The sequence below is a fragment of the Typopeltis vanoorti genome, chromosome 1, assembly GCF_054136105.1.
Source record: "Typopeltis vanoorti isolate ZY-2024b chromosome 1, IOZ_Tvanoo_1.0, whole genome shotgun sequence".
NCBI lineage: Eukaryota > Metazoa > Arthropoda > Arachnida > Uropygi > Thelyphonidae > Typopeltis > Typopeltis vanoorti.
Genome location: NC_143549.1, coordinates 46940891 through 46964385, shown reverse-complemented (window position 1 = coordinate 46964385; position 23495 = coordinate 46940891). Strand labels below are relative to the sequence as shown.

The following is a 23495-nucleotide window of genomic DNA, read 5'->3' as shown; positions in this document are numbered from 1 at the left end:
ACTGAAGAAACATCTTGTTTCTTCAGTGTTTTCTCTCCAGACACTTCTATAACTTTACTTTCTATATGAAAGTAATAGCAAAACTACTGAATATACTACAAAAAGCTTATTAACCATATCATCACTTGAGAATGAATTAACTTTCTATGTGAAAGTCTCAGCACTCTTGTTAAAACTTATCAACAGTTTTGTCACTTCAGAACAACTCTGCTTTCTATATGAAAGCTTCTAAAGAAATAACCAAAACCATATTTGTTGTTAAAAATCACTTATCAGACTGAGAATCCTAAATAAAGCAAACTTTACTGAATCCATTTCTATATGAAATGGAGAGCAATAAAGTTCCTTTTCAGTCTTAACTGAAATAAATCTTATATGGATTCTACTAAAAATTCACACTTATCTCTTGATATCCTTGTATAAATACAAGGATATCCTCTCTCAGTTTTCTCTTTCTAATTTTCTTCTAATTTCTGTCCAGTCTTCACATAATGAAGATGCAGAAATGCCAGTTTTCTCCTGCTGTATTCCTTTTCTACTTCATGGACAGCTGAATGCTTAGTAACATTCAATAATGTTCTTTTCACTTTTGTGCATGCTCAGAAATGCAACCGAAAAACTTCCACTCACGTCCACAATTGTATACACCATTACTTTCTAGCACTGGGCATGAAATGACAAAGTTCTTTCTTCACAGTGCAGAAAAGTTTACTTAATTATAATTTTAAAATGAAACAGCCTAAAATTATAGTTCTTCATTTTACAATCTTTTATATGCAGAGGTAAGTTCACTTGATTATTCATGCAATGTCAATTACAGGGGTAACTTTCACTTCCCCTGTCAGTGATAACATTTTGTAAACAACGTTTACATACAAATGGCACCAACATCACAATACTTTGACAGCTCATACAAAACCATATTTTAATATCTAAGTAAATTTATTTTATCTTTAAGCAAGACTTCAGTAGGCAAAAATATTAAAATAAAATTGCAAATGTCTTGTTCATGACAAAAATAAAAAACATTTAACTTTACAAATACCACATTACTAATTTCTTAACTTTAATACATTTTAATATTTTTAACTTGTGATATATCTTATCAGACTTACTCCTCCAACTCTTCTATGTATATCACCTACAATACCAAAAACATAGCCACATACACAGGGCATGAAAAAGTTTGTGCTGGCTTGCCAGTCAAGCAAATATCACACTAGTCAAGTGCCAATCTGGATGGAGTACCACATTGCCTAATATACCATGGTTGCATGTTGAAATTCTGGATCTGGTCAGTTTACATGCTTTTGTTAATGTTAATTTTAACTTTAACTACTTACATTAAAAGAAATATTTTTTTTTTATTTAACTCCCATTCATTAAAGTTTCTAAACCTATACTACATTACAACCATGGGAAGCCCAAGGATTTTTTTTCTCTATCTTTATTAATTTTACACACACACACACACACACACACACACACACACACACACATGTAAAAAATAATTTAAATGACTCTATACTGAGAAAGAAAAGTTTAATGTTAAGATACGACTAGTTTCGTTGAAAATTCAACTTCTTCGGGTATCACAGGCAAAGAATTAAATAACAGAGACATGATAAAATACATTAACAGATCTAGTATAAAACACACAAGTACATTTAAAAACAGGAATGCATGCTTGAGTTCCAAATGAAGTTGACTACGTGCATGAGCTGACACGAGTGCGCCAGTATTGGACAGTGGCAATGTGTGCATCAGAAATATTGTAGCTAAGGCTGTTATTAATATGAGATGAATCATGCGATAATTCTCTAGATTCAACTATTCTTCTTTCAAATTCATCATAGCACACATGAATATTAGAAGTTTGTGGCCAGTCTGCGAGGTGTTGGCAGCCTTCATCCGAGTTGATAGAGAAGAGAACGTGACTACAGAGAGACCGCTGGCCCTGGTTCTGTAGTAGGAAATGTCTCTTTGGAAATGTTCTTCCATGCGTAAAAGGATGGATTTAGCTGTCTGGCCATAGTAAGGTTTGCCACAATTACACAAAATCTTATAGACTCCTGGATACTGAGTAGGAAGATGTTTCATTTTAGGTCTACTTAGTATGGATCGAAGTTTAGGAAACGTAGTGAAGCAGGTTCTAATGTTGAATTTCTGAAGCATTTTGGCTAGTTTTGGGGAGAGAGAGCTGATGTATGGTAACTGATGTTTTTACATACATTTTCTATAGTAAAATTATGAACAATAATATATATACATATATATATATGTTTTTAATTTTTATTTATTTTTTACATAATTTAGAAACCCTGCTCTAGAGACATAGAACTTTTCAAGCCACTTAAGGCCTACAAAAAAGGTGAAGCAGAAACTTCACACTAAGTTGTTTCCATAATTAAAAATTATGGAAACTAAAATAATCACTCAACATTTCAATCTTCATATCAAGGTCATCATTTGTTAATCTATGGTATGTTAGTCACAGTAATTTGGTCAACCATTAAAACCTCTGGTGGAAAACACCTAACAGCATCAAAGCTAGAGTCCTATTATTATTATTATTATTTAGTTGGTTATAAATCATCAAGATATATATTAAGGTAGTGGTAAGTGATGTGGAAGAACGTGAAAGAATACATCAGCTGATGTGGAAGAAACAGGAGAGATTGAAGAGGAGATTGTGAATGAAGAAGCAAGCAGCATGAGTACAGAGAATGAGAGAACAGGTGTGCAAGACAGGCAGGAAAACAAGGAGGCTCAGGGTGGGCAGAGGAACACAGTGGCTCCAAGAGGAATGTAAATGTATGTGTACGCAGGGGAAAAAAGGGAATGGGATGACCTGGGATCAAGGGAAAACAGTTGGACCTGAAGAAGGGTCAAAGATAAATAAGGAGAAAAAGAAATGACTTGGCTCAAGCATGGAGAAGTCACATCAAATAAGTGGTGTCAGTGGAATTACCTACAGATCCAGGAATAAGCTGCCGAGTTCGTATACAAATGCAATAAGTGTAAGAAACAAGGCAAATGAAATGGTTGCATTAATTGAGTCTGTTTGCCCCAAAATTGTTGGAATAAGCGTGACATGGTTGGATGAAGACGCGAGGAATAGAGAATGAAGGGTATGATGTGTTTCATGAGGATAGAAAGGGTAAAAAATGAGAGGGAGTGCTATTGATGACAGAGAAAGAATTAAGTCCATACAAAGTAGAGATGCAAGAAGAAAATAATGTCAGTGGTTTTGAAGCAGCATACTGTGAGATAGAGGTGAATAGAATGAAATACTTAGTTGGATGTTGTCATAAACCTGGTAATGTGGACGGTGGTGACTATGAAATGTATAATCAAATTAGCCAAGTAAATAAGAAAAGGGTGATCATTATGGGTGATTTTAATTATGGCAATATAGACTAGGATGATGAGATAGCAACTGCAAGCAAAGAAAATAAGTTTCTTGAGTTTTTGAGGGACAACTATCTCAGGCAGCATGTAACAGAGGGCACATGGGGATTGAGAGTCTTGGATTCGATCTCAGAGGATGTAATCATAAATGAGGTATCAAATCACCCTTGTTAGATCCTGAATGAAGAAAGAATCTTGCAAAGAAATCATTCATTCGGAATCCAACATATTAAATTTACAAAAAAAGAGAAATACCTGCACATCAGCTAAAATTAAAAGTGAAACTTCTTCACTTTATGTATAAAATTTGTATTCCTTATTTCATGTACGATATATTTAATCTATTGTGTTCATATTAAGATTTTATTACAGTATGTCTTAAAAGAGGGATAATCTGACTTAATTTAAGCCTCACTTAAGCTGTGTAAAAGTAACTGTGAGTCATCAAATAGTTACTAAATAATAATTCTTGGAAGGTATAAAACTACACGTGTACAGCGCAAAGCTGGTGGCAGTAGCTTAAGCGGAACGTATACTGATGCGAATTCTGGGAATACAAGAGCAAAACAGCGTCGGAAAAAAGCAAGGGATGAACCCAAGGGGTGAAAAGATATGAGTCGTGTGCAAAGGGGACTGAGGAAAAAAAAGAGGGCGCCCTAATGAAGAATATAAGGGGACGAGGGGCGTATCGAAAAGGTCTGTTGTATCGTTTTTCCTGTTCGGTGGCTCGGAAGTTAGCGGGAGTGCGCGTAAAGGGGGGGAGAGATGAAGCGTCTGTGCTAAGATAAGATGTCAGACAGTAGGCTTTCTTGAAAATGGAGAAGGATTCTATGCAGAGCTGAAGGTAAAAATTTCCAGTCCTAGCAGAATCAAGCCGTCGCTGAGAAGTCCCATCGAGTTGTTCCTGAAACGCAAAGATTTAAGTCCATTTTCGGCAGAAATAATGAAGATAGCGTAACCCCTATGTTGGCATATGAACAGCCAATAGACAAGAAGTAACCAGACGTACACGTGGTGCTGAAAAATGCGGAAAAAGTTCGGTAAGGTGAAATTACTCTATTTTTTTTGTGTATAAAATTCATTAGAAGAGAGAAGATTGTTTGTGAATGTGAAATTAAGAGCAGTATTCTAAAGAACTCTGTGGACAGTCTCTAATTAGAAAGTTAACCTCCTTTGAGAGAGTAAGAAGAACTGTTTGGAAAAAATCTTTGGTAATTGTATGTGATAGGATTAACGTAATGAGATCAGAATTGTGGATTTCAGTAACTGAGTAACATTAGAATTTGTTTATATTATTTTATAAATAGCATTACAGAAAGGAATTTTAGTTTAACTTCATATCATTTGTTTGCTATCTATCCCAATTTTCAATTACTGTGTTTTACGATGTTTCGTAGGCTTTGATTTAATTTAGAATATGTTAACCTCTTAACTCGAGTCTTTTCATTTAGTATTGAGTCAAATTAAGTGTATGAATTTTTTGAGTATTCTGTTTAGATATTCCAATAAACATGTCATATTTACCTAAACCTGAGTCATGCCTGATTATGATTCCAAACTACCACTTATAAAAATAGAACCTATTTTGGCGGGAAGGAATTAGAAAGTGTATATAATTATAGATTTAGGTCACGACTGCAATTATCTGAATCTATAAAGATCATTGTGTAAGAACGCCTCAGAATCTAGTATTGTCTCCCTGAGTAAGGATCCTTTTCTGCTATAGGATACTGGTTGGCACAGCAAAATATAAATTCACCAGTATCCAAAGAGGAAACAATCCTAGATATATGTATATTAGGTCTGATATCTGAAGAAGTAAAATAGCGATAGAAAGATAGAACAGATATATATAAAACAGAAAATATAGAGACAGCAATGACATAACAATAGAGCAGCTGGTAGGGTTTTAATTGAATAAGGTTTTAATGAGAAAGGATTTAATCAATCAATAACTAATATAAACATAAATCATATATATAAAATATTTAACACCCTTATTAGCGAGAGTGACCATGAAGTGATTATCCAGGTGGATGCCAGCAGTGTGAGGATCTCTGTGAGAAAAGGGTATATGTCGAACCACAAGGCTGGTGATTATGGAGAGCTCAGAAGACAGCTTGCATGTGTAGCATAGAATGAGGAGTTAGCTGGAAAAGAGATCATTACAGCTTGGAGGATATTCAAGAACTATCTAGTAGAAGAAATGTCTAAATGTATTCCAAATGCATTGTAATGAAAGTCAGAAAGTTAAATAAGGTAGGTGTGAAATGGATGAATGACAAGATTAAGCATGTGATACAGAGAAAAAAGGCATTTTGGAAGCAGCATAAGAGAAGTGGTAATAACCAATTCCATGAGGATTACAAAAACCAGGCAAGGAGGGTGACTTGGTTGGTAAGGATAGCAAAAGTAAAATATGAGCAGCAGTTAGCTAATGAAGCCAAAAAGAATCCTAAGGAGTTTTTTTCCATATGTAGCCCACAAAAAAAGAATCATTACGGAAAGATGACACTGATTGGAGAAAATGGCATACGGACAACTACTGCATAAGATATAGTGGAGATACTTAGAGCAGTTCATAAAGGTCTTTCATTCTTGTGAATGTGACATCATGGAGAGATTGAGAGCAGTTGATGATGGGGAGGAGAGAATGACTGTAAGTGAGCAAGAGGTGTATGGAGAATTGGCAAACTTGATGTAAATAAGGTTATCGGACTTGATAATAAATCACCACATATTCTGAAGGAATGTGCCAGGGAGTTGACATCTGCCTTGACACATTTTTTTAATGTCTTGCACTGGGTTGAGTTCCAAAAGAGTGGAAGGAGAACAAGATTGTGCTGCTTCATAAGGGAGGTGATAGAACTGAGGCATCAAATTATAGGCCTATCTGTGTGTGTGTGTCAGGTGTTATGGTTAAGTTGTTGGAGAAGCTGGTGAGAACTAGAATGCAGAATTGAGTTGACAACAATGGTATTATCTTTGATGGACAGCATCGATTTGTTAAAGGGAAGTCATATTTTAGTAATCTACTTACTTATTACAATAAGGTGACAGCTTCCTTGAACAGAGGAGAGAGATACATAGTAGTATACTTAATTTTGCAAAGGCTTTTGATAGATTACCACATGAAAAGTAGTCAAACTAGAGCGGATGAGATTAGTGCATTGGATCAGAGGCTGGCGATCTGATAGGCATCAGCAAGTTGTGTATGGTGGGAGCAATATCCAGGAACAGGAAAGTCACTAGTGATGTGCCTCAGGGGGTCTGTTTTAGGACCATTGCTGTTTAACTTGTATGTTAATAATATTGGGGAAGATTTGGATGGGGATATTCAGTTGTTTGCATATGATGCAAAATTGGGACTAACTATAAGAGTAGAGAAGATGTGGCCTTACAAGAAGACTTGAATAAATTAAGTGAATGGGGATGCGGGTTCAAGGTTGCAAAATGTAAAGTTTTAAATTTTGGGAAACAAAGATGAGATGTAGAATTTATGCTTGGTGGGTTTATTGTTGGAGGTGGAGGAAATAAGGGATCTTGGGGTGATAGCAGATAAGGATCCGTTGCCAACAGATGCACCACCTTGCCTCAGTCCTGTAGATATTTTCAGGCACAAACTTTGTTTGCTCACACTTGGATAAAGGATTAAACTAAATTTATTATAGTCTAACCAAGTGCAAAATAAACTTCCAACATCTTTCTCTAAATCCAGAGTAATTTAATAATAAGGTGGTACACCGGTTGGCAACTCGTATAGGAAAATATGACCTCTCCATTGCTTCTGCCTTAGTATCACCACTTCTGGGTCTGCCTCCCACTGACAAGACCTCAATAAAGGTCGAAACCAGTCTTGGTAGTGGCCCTTCCCTTAATGCATAGCATTATACATGTCCGTAAGGAGATGTGCTTTGCATGGTGAGAGATACTGAGACAAGGAGTGATGAGATCTTGGTCCACCTTTGCTATGAGTTGCCAACAGATGCATCACCTTGCCTCAGTCCTGAAGATATTTTCAGGCGCAAACTTTGTTTGCTCACACTTGGATAAAGGATTAAACTAAATTTATCATAGTCTAACTAAGTGCAAAATAAACTTTCAACAAAAAAAAAAAAATTCAAAGTCATTATTCATAATGCCCTGCCATTATAAATAATGACTAAAATGGTTGCACGGCCTGATAAATATTGATACATTTATTAAATTGAATTATATTATGAATAAAGCTACATTCCCTTTTGGCAATTTGATTTTCAAGAAAGAAAAAAAAAAAACACTCCTAACCTAACCTAAATTACAATCATCTCCCTTGTAATATTTTTATATTTCATACTTAATTCTTTTTCCATGCAGTTTCTGCCATCATGGCCAACAGCAATATGGGCATTGTGCAATATTTGAAATATTTCTCCAGTGTGGACGTAATTTTTAATCACTATGAATCCCTTGTAATATTTTTATATTTCATACTTAATTCTTTTTCCATGCGGTTTCCGCTGCCATGACCAATAGCAATCATTGTGCAATATCTGAAATATTTCTTCGGTGTGAACATAATTTTTAATGAACTTGCCATATGCATATTGCAATATCCATATATGATGTTCATATGTTATAGGCCAAGTCACTTTGGTTTTCAACTCTTTTTTTTTTCTTCTATCACTGTCAAATATGCTGATTTTGTAAAAATTTGTGTGGCCTTTGATACAGCATGTGCACTGCAGGAACCAGTGCTGTTATTCATGGCTTGCTCTACAACAGCAGTAGCAACTTTATTCACCTGTTGTGAATAAAGGTATCATTATCACTTTGCCTGACCAGATGATAGCCATATTCATATTGAACCGTCAATGTGATAAATTATGATAAACAACGTGAAATTTATAACGGTGCCCAATTTTGTTTGTCATTGTTCATAATGGCCAGGCATTATTAATAATGCCCATATTAATCATTTAGTCCATAACATATACATGTAGACTTGCAGCAGACAGAGTTTTTCAGAGCCTTCCCAAGTTTATACACCGATGGGGGAGTTATACTGACCATCATTAGATCATTCATACTTTTAATTTCTAAAGATGAATTTGTTGAATTTACTTTTTATCAGGTTAATCAGAAATCATATGGTTGAATCCCCCATTCATAGTAGCTGTGGATACTGGTAACATTACAACTCAGCAGTTCTGAGACAAGAGGAAAACGAATGCTGTGGAACAGCGGTGCTTTTTTCCAATAAATCATTAAAAGACAAACCGTTTGAACACACTCTGAACTCGCATCATTATCTTATACTTTCTCAATTATGTCCATGTCTTCTTTGAGAACACTAACAACTGTTACTTCATGGTACCACAGTAATATAAAGAGTTTTTGACCAAATGAATGTAGCAGGTGCTGACATAGGATGTTAATGTAGCAAATGCTGACATAGGTGTCAACATGTCATCTTCAACTTTGCTCTTATTCCCTTATGGTTTATAGCCCTTTAGTATTTTATTTCTATCTGTTTCAGACTTATTATGTCCTGTTATAACTTCAATCAACTATACATTATTATACAACCCATTCATGGATGTTGAATTGGTTATATAATGTGCTGTATAATTCACTGTTCCTGGACTTAGTTCTTGAAGAGTGGCCAATGTATGTCTTGATGTGTATGATGTGAATCTTCATGTAATTTATTAATAACTCAGGCTTCTGAAAAACCGAAGAGAACCTCTTTAACAGCAGCAAAAATCACCCAGAAAGTGTACATTGTATACAATTTATGATTTTCATTGCCAAATCACTAACACCTCCAATCATGGAAGGTGCTCCATCTGTTGTCAACAAGACATTTTTTCATTTCTCTAATCCAAGTACTCTCTTTTGTTCATTGTCAATGCTATTTAGACAGCCTAAGGGAGCAATAGTCAAGAGTGACACCTTGATGCTACCATTATTTATGTACCTTAAATGATTTTTTAATTGAACAAAAATATTTATGTCACTGAAAGGCTGGCTGATTGAGCCAAAAACAATATGATATGCTAAAACATATTTCTAAATAAACAATCATTTTCTCTTCTGCCTTTTTCACACACTTTCCAAATGCACTATTTTCTGGATGTTCTTGAGCATTTAATTCTTTCTGTCTAATATGTAGCCTGAACAAATTGTGGAACTTAAAAGTTCTTTGAGGCCAACAACTAATTGGTTATGAATTATCACACAAACCTCTGAATTGGGAAAAACAGAACATCTTACCTCACCACTTTCATACTAAAGCCATGGAAAACTGTCTTTCCACTTTAAAAGAACCTTCCTTTTTCCACTCTTTAGTGCATTGCCTTTAATCTTCTCTGGAACTGTGGAACCACTAGTGAACATAACCTAGATGTAGTCCTAGAGGTTGCATTGCATTATACCATCTTCTTTGGTGTTTTCAATCCTAATGCTTACAATTACAAATTACAATTACAATTACAAATGCCTTGAAATTATTTAAAGAAAAAAAAAAAATTCTGTGTTGTTATCAAACCCTGTTAAGAATAGAAACATTCAAAGTCTTAATAAAAAAAAAAAAAATTTTTTTTTAATTAAAAAAAAAAAACTCTGAAAAGAATAAAACCATTAGCATGTTCAAGCCATGCAGTGTATCACACATGTCGCACATATGTCTGATACTTGCTTGACCACATAATATGTCCTTTGCATTAAGCAAGCATTTTTAGAAACATTTTTAAAAATTTTAGAAAAAATTTAGAAACTTGTGTTTCTAAAAATGTAGCACTTGCAACTGGCTCTGGCAATCATTCACAACTCTCCAAACAAAAAATCTAATCATCACACCCCCTACTAATCACACCTTTATTCAATTTCCAGGAATGACCACTTGTTCTGGCCCCTCCAGCAAAGTGCCAAAACATTTTCCCCTGCATCAATCCTATACAACCCCTTTAAGCAACTTAAATGTTTCTATCATATCCCTCTTTTTCTCCTAGCAATCAACTTCTGAAATCTACACACCCTCAATCTCTCCTCATTGGGAACATTCCACAGGCCATTCAGCATCTTGGTCACTCACCTTGAATCCTCTCATCACTTCATCCCCAAGAAACCCAGGGTATCAGACTTGAGCACAGTAATCCAGATGGGACATATCAAGGCCTTATAAAGAGGAATAACTTCCATATCTCTACCCTTAATGTGCTCTTCGACTCTAAGTAATCTTATGGACTACCATAGCAACCTTAGCAATATGTCCTCTAAACTTTAACTCTATGTCTACCACCACCCTCTTCCTCTATTTCATGAATATAGTGCCATCAACATGATACATAGCTTGTAATCTGTTTATAACAAAATGCATAATTTTACATTTCTGCACATTCAACTGACACCCATTATCTTTTGCCCATACTGACAGCTTATTTAAATCATCCTGCAAGCTTTCCACATTGCCTTGATTAACTATTACTCTATCTAATTTTGCATCATCAGCAAACAACTGAATATTTCCTGTCAGGTTATTTCCTATATCATTTATGGACAAATTAAACAGTAGTGATCCAAGCACCAAACCTTGTGGCACACCATCACTAGTAACCAGTTTTTGCCTTGATTCTACCCCTGCCATATACCACTTGTTGAAATCTGTCCAGCAGCCACCCTCTTATCCACATAACCAGTGTCATATCCATCCCCCATTTGTTATAATTTGTATAACAGAGTTCTATGCAGTATTCTGTCAGATGCCTCTACAAAATCCAGCTGAATCACTGTATAACACTTTTCTTTATCCAATTCACTGCTGTTACTCTATAATAAAAAAGATAGTAAATTACTAAAACATGAGCATCCCTTCAGAAAGCCATGTTGCCCCTCATATAGTATCATATTTTTATCCACCCATTCTTAAATTCTCTTTTTGGCCAATTTTCTGGGATACTGATTGGTCTATAATTTGCTACTGAGTTCTTAGAATCCACCTTATGCAAGGGAATTATTTTGCTCCCTTTCTACTCTGTTAGAGCTCTACCAGAGCTGAGACTTAAATTAAATATCCTAGTCAGATGCATTGCCAGTTCCCTTGCATTTTCTCACAAAACCCCATCTAATCCGTCAGCTGTATTTACATTGAGATTCTGCAATATCCTAAAAACCTCCAATTCATCCACCTCTGTTCCCACATCAGTCTCTATCATATATTACAGCAGTAACCTCACTTGGCTGATATACCCTTGCAAAGGGTATATTAATACTGCTTCAGTCAACTCATCACCATTGGTACTCATTAAGGTGAATCTTCCATAGTCTATCTTCTTCTTACTTTCCACATAACGAAAGAACTCTTTGGGATTTCCTTTGCCCTTCTCAGGGCAAAGGAAATCCCAAAGGCAAGACAGGTGACCAATCTGGTCACCTGTCTTGCCTGAGTCGAGTCTTGTGCTGTAGTTTGTTGGTCACCTTTCTTCCTATTTACCATCCACAGCATTTTCTTCTTCTACAGCTTCTGCTACTGAATAATATTACTCATCTGTCTAACTCCTACCTGATTAACCCTCCTTACTTTAGGTATACAATTTAATACTACTTCCTCTAGATGACCATGAACTATCTCCCATGCACTACTGACATCCTTCCTTTACAGTCTTTATGTCATGGCACTGATTTAGTTTCCTCCAAAGCTTGTCATAATCACCTGCCTTGTAGTTCTACAATATACTCCATCTTGATAGGAAATTCTCTATGTTTTTACAGTCTCTCAAGTCAAGTTCACTTTCAACAATTAGAGGCAATGTGGACAGTGGTAATGGATAGCTCTTCTGATCCTATGACTGGATCCAATACTTTCACACCCCTAGTCCCTGCCATCACATTCTGCTTCAAGTAATTCTCTCAGTAGGTGTATAAATTCCATTTCCTTCTTGCCATGTGATCTTTCTTCCTTCTGATCTACATCTCCATAGTTGAAGTCACTCCCCCATAATAATCACTCGACTTGTACTCATTGTACTAATTTGGCGATACATGTCTTCCAGATCATCCGTGGAATTCCCTGGCCTATAGCAACAACACACTGTATATTTTGTTTTACGCCTTAATCTCACACCAGACTGCTTCAAATAAACATCCATCCTCCTTCCCATCTCCTATTCATTTTGGCTGCTATCATCAACAGTATCATTCCCCAATCCCATGGTCTCCATCTTCCCTGAAAATACCAACCCCTTCACATTCTACCCCTGTAACTACATCATCTGCTGTTGGCCAAGTCTCGCTAATGCCTATAACATTCAGCAAGGTTGCACTAACCAATGCCAAAAACTTCTCCCTGTTGTTCCTGATACTTCTGGTATTAGTATATAGAAACTATGGCATTCCTTTAGGGCCCACTACCCACCTTTACTTTCTGAATAGAGTAGTCAATTTAATCTGCACTTGGTCATTCTCATGCTCACTTGCCTCATACAAAATCACCTGCTTCCACCCTAATTGCTGAAGTTTTCCTGAATTTGTGCTCAGCATGTGCCATCAAAGCCATTTAGATGCAGTCCATCAGCATTGCAGAATTCCTTCTCTCCATCCACAGATCCACAAATCTTACATCATTCTTTTTGCACAACCTATGCATAGACTCATTAGCTAGAAATGCCATTGTCCTCGGTTTGCCTCTATCTTATAATCTTCACCTTCTTGTTCTTCAGTTTTTCCTCTTCTAACAACTCTTTTACATCTTCCCTCATCAAATACTTCTCACCTCTCAGATCATTTGTGCCAACCAAGACAATAATTTCCTTCAACTTACCTTTTTTGCATCTGGATGGCCTGATTAATATTGTGATTTTTTGAACCAGAGAAATACAATTTTGTCACATTGAGTCTCCAGTACTCTCCTGATCATTGAGTCTCCATAAATAATTTTCTCCTTAACTTGTTTTTCTTTTTTGTTCACTCAGTCTTTATTACTACTTTGGGCTGGCACCTTCTTTCTCTTATCGGCCATGCTTTTGCTGCTTCTGCAATTTTGCACTTTATTCTGTGAAGAATAACAGTCAAGGGCACTATTTCATTATTAATGTCAATTTTGCTCTCATCTATTTTCTTAGCTGCACGTTTCACATTAATAACATCATTTTTCATCCTACCATCAGTATTGTCCAGTCTAATAACATCTGCTGCATTCTCATTGCCTAATAGGCACTCACTTTTGAAACATTTAATACACTCTCTCTCTCTCTCTCCAGTTTCAATTTTACTTCCACATAATCCTTTAATTTTCTCAATGAATACATTTCACACACACACACAGCACTGCACAAAATCCTGCAAATTTTATAGGATTGACACTGATGACTTTTTTTTTTTTTTGGTGCAGTGCAGGAGGGAAGAGAACAAGGGCTCACCCCCTGGAAACTGTGTAAGAGTGTGGTTAACAATGGTGTTAGAATTAATTTTTTTTTGGCTTGGAGGGTGGTGAATGGGTGAAATATGTTGCCAGAGGAGGTTATGAGTGCTTTATCTATGAATGAGTTTAAGGAGAGGTATGATAGGATAAGTATTGTGTGAATAATGGCTAGTGTGTCAATATAGGGAATCCAGCAATGAGTCTTCTGATTACGTGGAGACTCAACTATGAATGGTTAATCAGATGCTGTCTTTATGGTCTGACAGCATCTTCAGGAAAATTTTCAACACAAACAAAAACTGTCATGGTATGGAAGTGGCTTCAAAATCCATAAAAAAATAATAAAAAAAAAAAAAGAAAATGTAGGCAATGTTAAAAATAAGAGAGAAGAAAGAAGTGGACTAGTAGCAAACATTCTCACAGAAAATCATATAAGATTGGCAAGCTTCCTCCATGCCTCACTTAGAAGAGAATACTTTTGTGTCAAATTGTTCAAAGAGTCTTCCCAAGTCACAGGTTCACAGGGCACACTAAATAGAAACCAATGACTTATACTTCATGACAACAGGAAGGCAGTAATGTATGTAGCATTTGCAACCTCTCTCTCTCTCATACCAGCAACCACAATACAGAGTTTGCAAAACAATGTATAGACTGCACATGATGTGCCTAATGATGTGCATGATTAAACTATCAATCCAGCATTTGATGATGGATTGATTAAACTTTCAATCCAACATAATAGAGACAGCAAAACATAGGAGTAACATTCGGTTTTAATGAATAAAAAAAAAGACTACAAATCAAATGTGGTCAATCATTCATAAATGATAAAACTTTTGTTTGTCAACTGTGCAAATGACACAGAAAACTGCAAAACGAATGTTATTTGAAATCACAATAATATTAAAAAAAACTGAGCATCTACTTTAAATATGCATTACAGAAATTGGTATGCTTTCTGTGCTTTGTGAAGTATGTATGTATATGTGCTATCAAAATTTCAATTTTGAGATTACAGGAGATTGCAAAAGTAATTGGAAAATGGAGAGGAGATGGTGAGAGAAGCAATTAACACAATTACAAACAGTATTCCCCCCCCCCACTTAAGTGTAGCAATATCAAAGTTTCAAAACATATACAGGGTGTTCGGGATAAATTTGACATATTTATAATTAATTATATTTTTCCGTAAGTTACATGTATTAACACACACTTCTCTTCATTTAAAAGTTTGGACCCTTCTTCATTCATATACAAGATGTCAGAAAGGATGGATAGCTGGAACCCACCTGAATCATGGAAGAGAATAACTTGTATCATGATGATTCGTGCCCGCCATCAAAATAAGGATATTACGACTGCTGCCCAATGCTCCCTGAATACAGTAAAAACAATCAGGCATGAACTAGAGACTTGCAATGGTGACTACGAGGATGTAGCAAGAAGAAAGATCCCTAGCAGACGATCTGATTGCGTTCGTACAGCAGAATTCCTCGCAAATCTGCAGGAACAGGTGTTGAAGAACCCTGGCATTGGAATTCGGGCTTTGTTCGTGGAGTTGCTAACTGTAGTCAAGCCCTGGATAACAAGGGTAGCCAATGGTAGGCCGTATGTATGGCAGCAGGATTCGGCCCCTTGCCACACCTCTGGGAAAAGTCAAAAATGGTTGTCTGAAAATTTCTACGACTTCACCAGTCCAAATGTTTGGCCTCCAAACTCCCCAGACCTTAACCCCATGGATTATTTTGTATGGGGCGCAGTTGAAAAAGACACCAATCGCACTTCCAGTAATACAAAAGCCCAGTTAATGGATAAAATTAAAACAGTTTTTGCGGCCCTTCCCAGGGAGACTGTAGCATCAGCTTGTTCGAGGTTCCGAAGCAGAATTGAAGCTGTGATCGATGCTAATGGTGGTTATTTTGAGTAAATCTTGTTGATAGTATTGTAATTAACTCTGCCTGTAATGTTTTTTTGTCAATTCATTAAATTTAATAGATACAAAGAAGATTTTCTTTTTCCTTACGAAACTGTCAAATTTATCCCGAACACCCTGTATATGTGTGTGTTTTACTGGGGTATAGAATAAGAAATGATGTAAGGTCATGAAAGTTAGAACTGTCAAAGTAATGACATTTCCAGTATTTTTTTTTTTATGTGGTTCTCACTCACAAAAGGTTATAAGTCCACTATAATGCATTAATACTGTAACTATTTTTTGTTAATTTTTATAATTTTTTAAAAATTTATTTTTACATGGTCTGCAAACCATCCTCTAGAGATGAAACATGGAACATTTTCAAGTCACTTCACACCTCCAATAAGCAGTGACACTAGGTGATGAAATTCATCTCTTACCTAAAGACAATCACAAATATCCATGCCCAAGGAATAATTCAAACCCATGACCTGTTGGTTGAAAGCAAACACACTAATCACTCAGTCAACCAGGTTGGCAATAATGAAGTATGAATGTGAAAGTTGGATCATTACAAAGAAAGACAGAAAGCTAATAGATCCATTTGAATTATGGGGGGATAGAGGAGACTATTAAAAATCCCATGGACTGCAAGAATGTCTAATCAGAAGATTTTGGACAGTATAAACACAGAATGCCCCTTGGAGGTAATGATTGCTAAACAGAAATTAATGTACTTTGGACATATTATGCAAGCAGATGAATGATTGGAAAACGCAATTGTGTTGGAAAAGATTGAGGGCATGAGAAAGAGAGGAAGACTACAAATTACAAACAAACTGGATGAACAACAAACAAACTTACCAACTTGAACTTACAACTGCTGATAGAAAAGACAAGAGGCCAAGTGAGATGGAGATCCTATGTTCACAAGGTTTAAAGAGTCAGAAATGGCACATAACTAACACCTTCAGAGCATCTATGATCTATACTTAACCAAATCAGGATAGAAATACTGGAGATGCAAATGTATACTGTAAAATGAAAATGAGCTAACTTTCCATATTGTGAAAGTTTCACCTAGACCATAACTAGCCCTTGTTAGTGAGTATCCAATATTCTTACATCCTAGAACTCATAACTTTTTTCTATATTATACCTGAAGCTATAATTCTTTTACTTTCTATATAAATAAATAATTGTATTTTAGTGTTTGTCAGAGCTTCTATAGCTCAGATGGTTTAGATGAGCCCTTTGGTTGAAAAGACCTGGGTTCAAATCTCGTCAATGGCATGAAGAACCTTCATCAGGTGTTTTCAATGATGTAATGAGTTAGCCAGTCTCATACAGAGGTGGAGGGTTTTTTTCTCCAAGAAACTTGGGTTTTTTTTTGTCCCTCAAAAGAAGCAAACCAGCCAGAGCACACACAACATAAAAAACAGAGAATAATGTTTAAACATCTTATTTTGTTAGATTTAGTTTCAAATACCTGCATGGTGAAGGGTGGGCCTACGTATGTAAATGTAAATCATGAGGGAAGGATTATTATCTGAAATACTATGAAAATATGTCACTTTTTTTGACAGATTTTCTATTAATTGATCTGTCATCCCAACTGTTGGATTGGTCAGGGAGGTCCTTTATCATTGACAAGCTAGATTTCCAGACTATTGTGTCTTGCATCAGTATGAAAGCTTTGGTATATGTTAAAAAGGTTAATGACAGGGATATCCAAAAAAAGTTGACTTCTCAAATTAAAAATTTAAAAAGCCAACTTTTTCTGTTTATAAATTACTTAAGTTTTTTAGTATACAATATACTAATATAGAAATCACTGATGTACAGCCAACAGACTAATACTGAATTCTCACCATTTTTTCAAGAACACATTCCTCTGCAAATCCAGAGAAAAGTACTTTATTCAAACCAACAATTCTGTCTCCTACAGTTAACCCAGAGACTTCAGAACCAACTTCAAGAATTTCTCCAGACAACTCATAACCTAAAAGTTAAAAATAAACCACAAATTATATTTTGATAAATACTAATGTGGTAAATACCATACCAAACTGACAGTTATATTTCAAAATAATTATTAATGCTTTCTATGATAAGTGCAAGAGGGATCACACTTATAGTTGTGGAGTTAGGTTTGTTGATTGTTTGGCAGAGGAGAGAACTTAAATAGCCAGAGAAAGTAACTGATATGAGAGCCTGAATATATAATAATATTAAGATGAGAGGTGTAAACTGTGACTGAGAGAGAAAGAGCAGAATGACCAGAAGAATGGCAAAACTAGTTTTTGTCAAACAAGAACAATAATGACTGCAGCAATGGAAAGGGAAATTTGGTTGAGTAACTTATTTGAATACCAGTCAGCATGGTGGAACAAAGACAACAGTTCTTAATAATGGTACGTATGAAGAGGAAAAAAAAGTTACTGGCATTTAGTGAGACCTGACTGACAGAATCGGTGCAGCATATTTAGAAAGAACAAGATTGAAAGGGCAAGAGATTACTGTTAAAATCCAACAGAGTAGATATTTACAATGATGTTAATAGTATGAACAATAAGTATGAGACATTTTCTTTGGATTTTATGGGACCATGATTCTTTATAAATATATGTATACAATCGTCTACAAGTTTCGCCAGCTTAAGTCTGTGTCTGGTTTCTTCAGGACAAGAAATGGGTACACTAACATTAAATGCTAAAGAGGAATGCAGTAACGACAGTAAAATTAATTAAAATTGAAATGATGCGTGATATTAAGAGCATGGAAACTTAGTCATTGTTTGTAGACACGCTTTATAGTTTTTCACAAAATTGAGTTGTGCTATACATAGTGAATTTATTAAGCTTTTCCAAATGTCTTTTAATATCATGCCTTGATTTCTGTTGAGATTATCATTATCTCCTGTCCAGAGTACCACTGCAGCTTCTTTTAAGTTTCTACATCTGAAATCTTCAATGTACAGCATGGAGCTGTGGTTTCAATCGATGGAGTGGTTCTAAATCGAGAAATGATGGGCCAATCCTGATGTGTCTGTTCTGTTGTTGTTGTTGACATCTCCTATATGTTCTTTTTTTGGATTTCTAGGCTTTGTGATGTTTGGCCTATATAATTCAGTCCACAGGAACATGGGATGTTATATACACCTGTGTACTTGTAGAAGGCGATGCTGTCCTTAGGAGATCTTAACATCCAAACATCAAAGCCTAGAAATCCAAAAAAAAAAGAACACATAGGAGATGTCAGCAACAATAGAACAGACACCTTAGGCATCATTTCTCTATTTCGAACCACTCCATCGATTGGGCCAACAGCTCCATGCTGTACATTGAAGAAGATTTCAGTTGTAGAAACTTTAAAGAAGCTGCAGTGGTATTCCAGACAGGAGACAATCTCAACAGAAATCAAGGCATGATATTAAAAGACATTTGGAAAAGCTTAATAAATTCACTATGTATATCAGAACTCAATTTCACGAAAAACTATAAAGCATGATCTACAAATGATGACTAAGTCTCCATGCTCTTAATGTCACACATCATTTCAATTTTAATTAATTTTACTGTCGTTACTGCATTCCTTTTTAGAATTCAATATTAGTGTACCCATTTCTTGTCCCGAAGAAGCCAGACAGACTTAAGCTGGCAAAACTTGTAGATGATTGTATACATATATTTATAAAGAATCATGGTCCAATAAAATCCATGTCTCATACTTAGTATAAAAAGACCAAATATTAACAGTCAAGTATGAACAATAATAAAGGTACTGGTATGAGAGCCTGAATCTATAATAATATTAAGATGAGAGGTATAACTTGTGACTGAGAGAGAGAAGGGGAGGGGGGGGGGAGGAAGGAGAAGAATGACCAGAAGAATGGCAGGACTAGTTTTTGCCAAACAAGAACAATAATGACTGCAGCAATGGAAGGGGAAATTTGGTTGGGTAACTTATTTAAATACCAGTCAGCATAGTGAATGGCTGGTGTGTATGTTCATCACTAAGGCTGGAGTATCAGGAATTTACAAAGACAAAAGCTAGGAGGTAAGTCAACAAGATAAAATACGTAGTTACGTGCTAATACAGACCCAGGTCACCTGAAGAGGACTGAGAACTGGTTTGGTAGATAAACCTCACAAAAAGAGAGTTATCATTATGGGTGATTTTGACTATGAGGATATAGACTGGAAGGAGAAGAAAGCAGGCAACATAAGGGAAAGTGAATTCACAGTTTGAGGAATAACAACTCTGTGCAGCAGTTGAGGGAAGGGACTCGAGGATGTAAGAATACTGGATCTAGTAACAGCATCTAAGATTGTTATGTCCCCATTAAGTGAGAGAGAGAGATTGATCATATGGTTCTGACTCTGGAAGTGGCAGTGCATGTGTGAGCTTTGAGTAAGTGACATAAGTGGAACTAAAAGGATGATGATGATGATAACAAACTAGAAGGAGCTCGAAGCATTGTGATTTAGATTTGTATCGTCATCATCAATTCCCTGATGTGTAACATCTAGAGGTGTACAGGATACCATGAAAGCACATTATGATTAAGTTTATTACTAATCTTGTATCAAAAATCTTCTTCCAAATCACTATTACTTGTCAGCAATATTCCCTCTATTTTTTTCTTTTTATTTTATTTATTTTTACAGCTACACAGGACCTGCTCTAAGCAGAAAAATTTTACATGACCTGATGACTGTGCTGCACTTTAAAAATATGAAAGGTGACAATCACCTTCGTATGTGGCTTTGAATCTATCTCACATGACTTCAATGACTTCTAGCCAACCAACAAGACCTGAAAGTACCTGAAACCTCCTAAACTTCTAAATCTACCTCCATAGTGCAACTGGTAGAACAGCATAACACTGTTTAATCTTTATTTAACTTTCATTTCATTAAATTAATTGCTGTGGTTATAGTGTAATTTATTATTTATAATTATTTATAAGCATAACACTGTGCTTTTCGGCTGAAAAAGACTAATTCGAAACTTGTCATGATGAGAGGAATTTTTATATGCACTTTTCAACTGAAGTCAGCCAATCTCATACGGCGGTAGCAGGGTTTGTTTTCCGAAACTTGGGTTTTTCATCTGACATACAAGCAAATCAGCCATGACAACACACAGTCTACAGAAAAAAAATGCTGTTGTTGATAGTAGTGCTGTTGTGTATAATTAAAGAATTGAGTAGTAGTAGATGGTGATGTATATAGCAGAGTCAAGTACAGTGTCCTCATGCAATGAGTTCTTGGATTTTTTGAAGTTGTCACAATAATAATTACTTTAAATCAAATAGGTAGATTTAAAACAATGGTAGAAAATATCAAATATAAAATAAAACATAGGTATATAACAATACTTGGAGTAGAATGAACCATTACAAACCTGAAGTATGGAAAGGCAGCTGGAGTTAAATAAACCAAATTTAATTATTCCCTTGACATTTCACGAATTTATGATGATGATGATAGTAAACTCGGTGCAGAATTGCTCGATGCTGCATGGCTAACATAGCATTGCAGCAACAGCATCTCAGCTATGCCAAAATTACATCAAACTATTCTAAACAATGCTTTTTAGATGAGCATTGTAATATGCAGAGCCAACCATCAAATTAATTTTTGTTTTGTGCCAGTATGCAAACTAAACCATAATGGACTGGGCTGCAATACAGCATTTGGAGTACTTACAACAATTCAATGCACATATCAATTCTTAAAACTTTACTATTTGAAGGAAAATAAAGGAGTAATGTGTTGAAATTATATATTGCAATAAGGGTCAAAATTGTATAACTGAGAAAAGACCTCCAACATAGCATTTAAAGGAATGAGGAGAACCGACCAGGGCTTCTGACCTAATGTCCAATCCTCACCTTATCATGGTGCACCCTGTTAGGTATCTATCTGATTACTGAAAGAACGAGGATGGGGCTGACAATTTGGGATTTAGCTGACCAAATTGTATTCTTATTGGCTTAAACCAAAATATCAAAGGATGGAACAACATGACAAAATTTCATGCCGGCTGGGGTGTCGCCCGGTTAAACCCTCATTGTTTTTGACAGGGAACCAGGGAGTACAGCGAAAAGTCAGCTACTAGAACAAATCTGAAAACACCCCAACTCAACATCACAAGAGTTAAAGATTGGTACTATCAACATAAGAAGTCTGATGGCAAAGAAATGGAGCTAGCTGAGGAATTAGATAAGTACCAGATCGACATAATAGGGGTGACTGAAACAAAAAAGACAAAAACTCGTGAGATCTTTCTGGGCAATAAATACAAAATGTTATATTCAGGGAATGACAATCAAGGAAAAGAAGGAGTAGCCATAGTATTCAACACTAAATACGAGGCTAATCTTCTTGAATGGCAGGCAGCCTCAAGTACTAATTTTTGCCTATGGTCCCACAAAAGGGTTGACTAAGGTAGAAGTGGAGGAATTTTTTGATGCTTTAGAGAAAGCATCTGACACAATGAAAAAGGAAAAGTTGGTCCTTGTCAACATCATCATCAAATTCCTGCTATGTACCCTCAAGGGGTGTACAGGATATGACAGTACTACATGAAAAAATTACATCATTACTAACTTCCTATCTACAATTTTCCTCCAAATCAGTCTGTACTTGTCAAGACTCCAACATTATCAGATCTTATATTTCTATCGTCTAAGGCAGTGCTTCCCAAACTTCTGGATGTCAGGGCCCCCTTTGCAAAATTAAAATATTTCACGGGCCCCCCTCGAAAAAAAATCGTAATAGAGAGATATATTATTATAATATTTATTGTATTTATATTCAATACAAAACATACACAGCGAATATTGCAAAAATCAAATGCATATATTACATTTTTTGCCTCTTACCGTTTGGTTCTGAAGAAGATGCGGGCTGTTCTGGTAAAATATGAAATACTGTCCTTTTTTTTTGAGTCTGTTTCTGCTTCTTCTGATTCGCGGGATTTTTATTTTTATTTTTTATCAGCCACTTATCCATCTCAGGGTTAAATTTTTTAATGTAGAACACATCAAATAATATCACCACTTACCGATACTGGCACACCACAGACTGATAACATGAAATTAGCGAATATTACCTGAATACGGGAATCCCCGGACCAGGAACATTTTTCTCTTTTGTGACTTTTCTCCCTTTACGGTAATTAAACCTAACGCGAAACAGACAGCAAAGGCAGGCTATTAAAACGTGCATATGATTGGTGCGGTATTAACAAAAGATCGCGCAACCGAAAGAAAAAAGCATAGCTGACAATTGAGTTGAAATGCTAACTCTCTTCAACCGAATTCCATATGTGAAACTGCCATAACATTCATTATATATATATTATTTAGTTTTAACACTTTTACGAATTTTAACATGTTCGGTTGAATTTTACTGCTGCCTTGGGAAATCGAACTCACGCACATCTAATTAATAACAATAGTTTTTTGTTAGATACTGTGTTTGCCCATGCAACATATGGTTTTGTTTCTGTCTATATATACAGCATAGTTTCTGTATGAGGGACATGTGATTCATTCATTAGTGTGTTTTTATCCCAGTTGTCTCTAATTGCACTATTTGTTGAGAAATATATATAACAGACTCCTCATACCTTATTCACTGGCATAATAAAAGTACTTGTTTTTATTGCCTCTGCAGTATAGTGGCTGTTAGAGAGGGGTGTTGTTTACCACTGCAAGGGAGTTACTATCTCCACACATGAATCTGTTTAAGCTTT

At 35.7% G+C, this 23495-nt stretch overlaps 1 protein-coding gene across 1 annotated transcript in view; it reads right to left on the bottom strand.

The window, feature by feature from the left end:
* Window positions 1–23495, bottom strand: part of LOC150109949 (protein Cryzl2-like) — a 217177-nt gene that overhangs the window by 127895 nt on the left and 65787 nt on the right. Inside the window, exon 3 of the mRNA XM_090415988.1 lies at window positions 17600–17730. Within this exon, the coding sequence (XP_090272114.1) occupies window positions 17600–17730 (131 nt within the window). The remainder of the gene's footprint in view (window positions 1–17599; window positions 17731–23495) is intronic.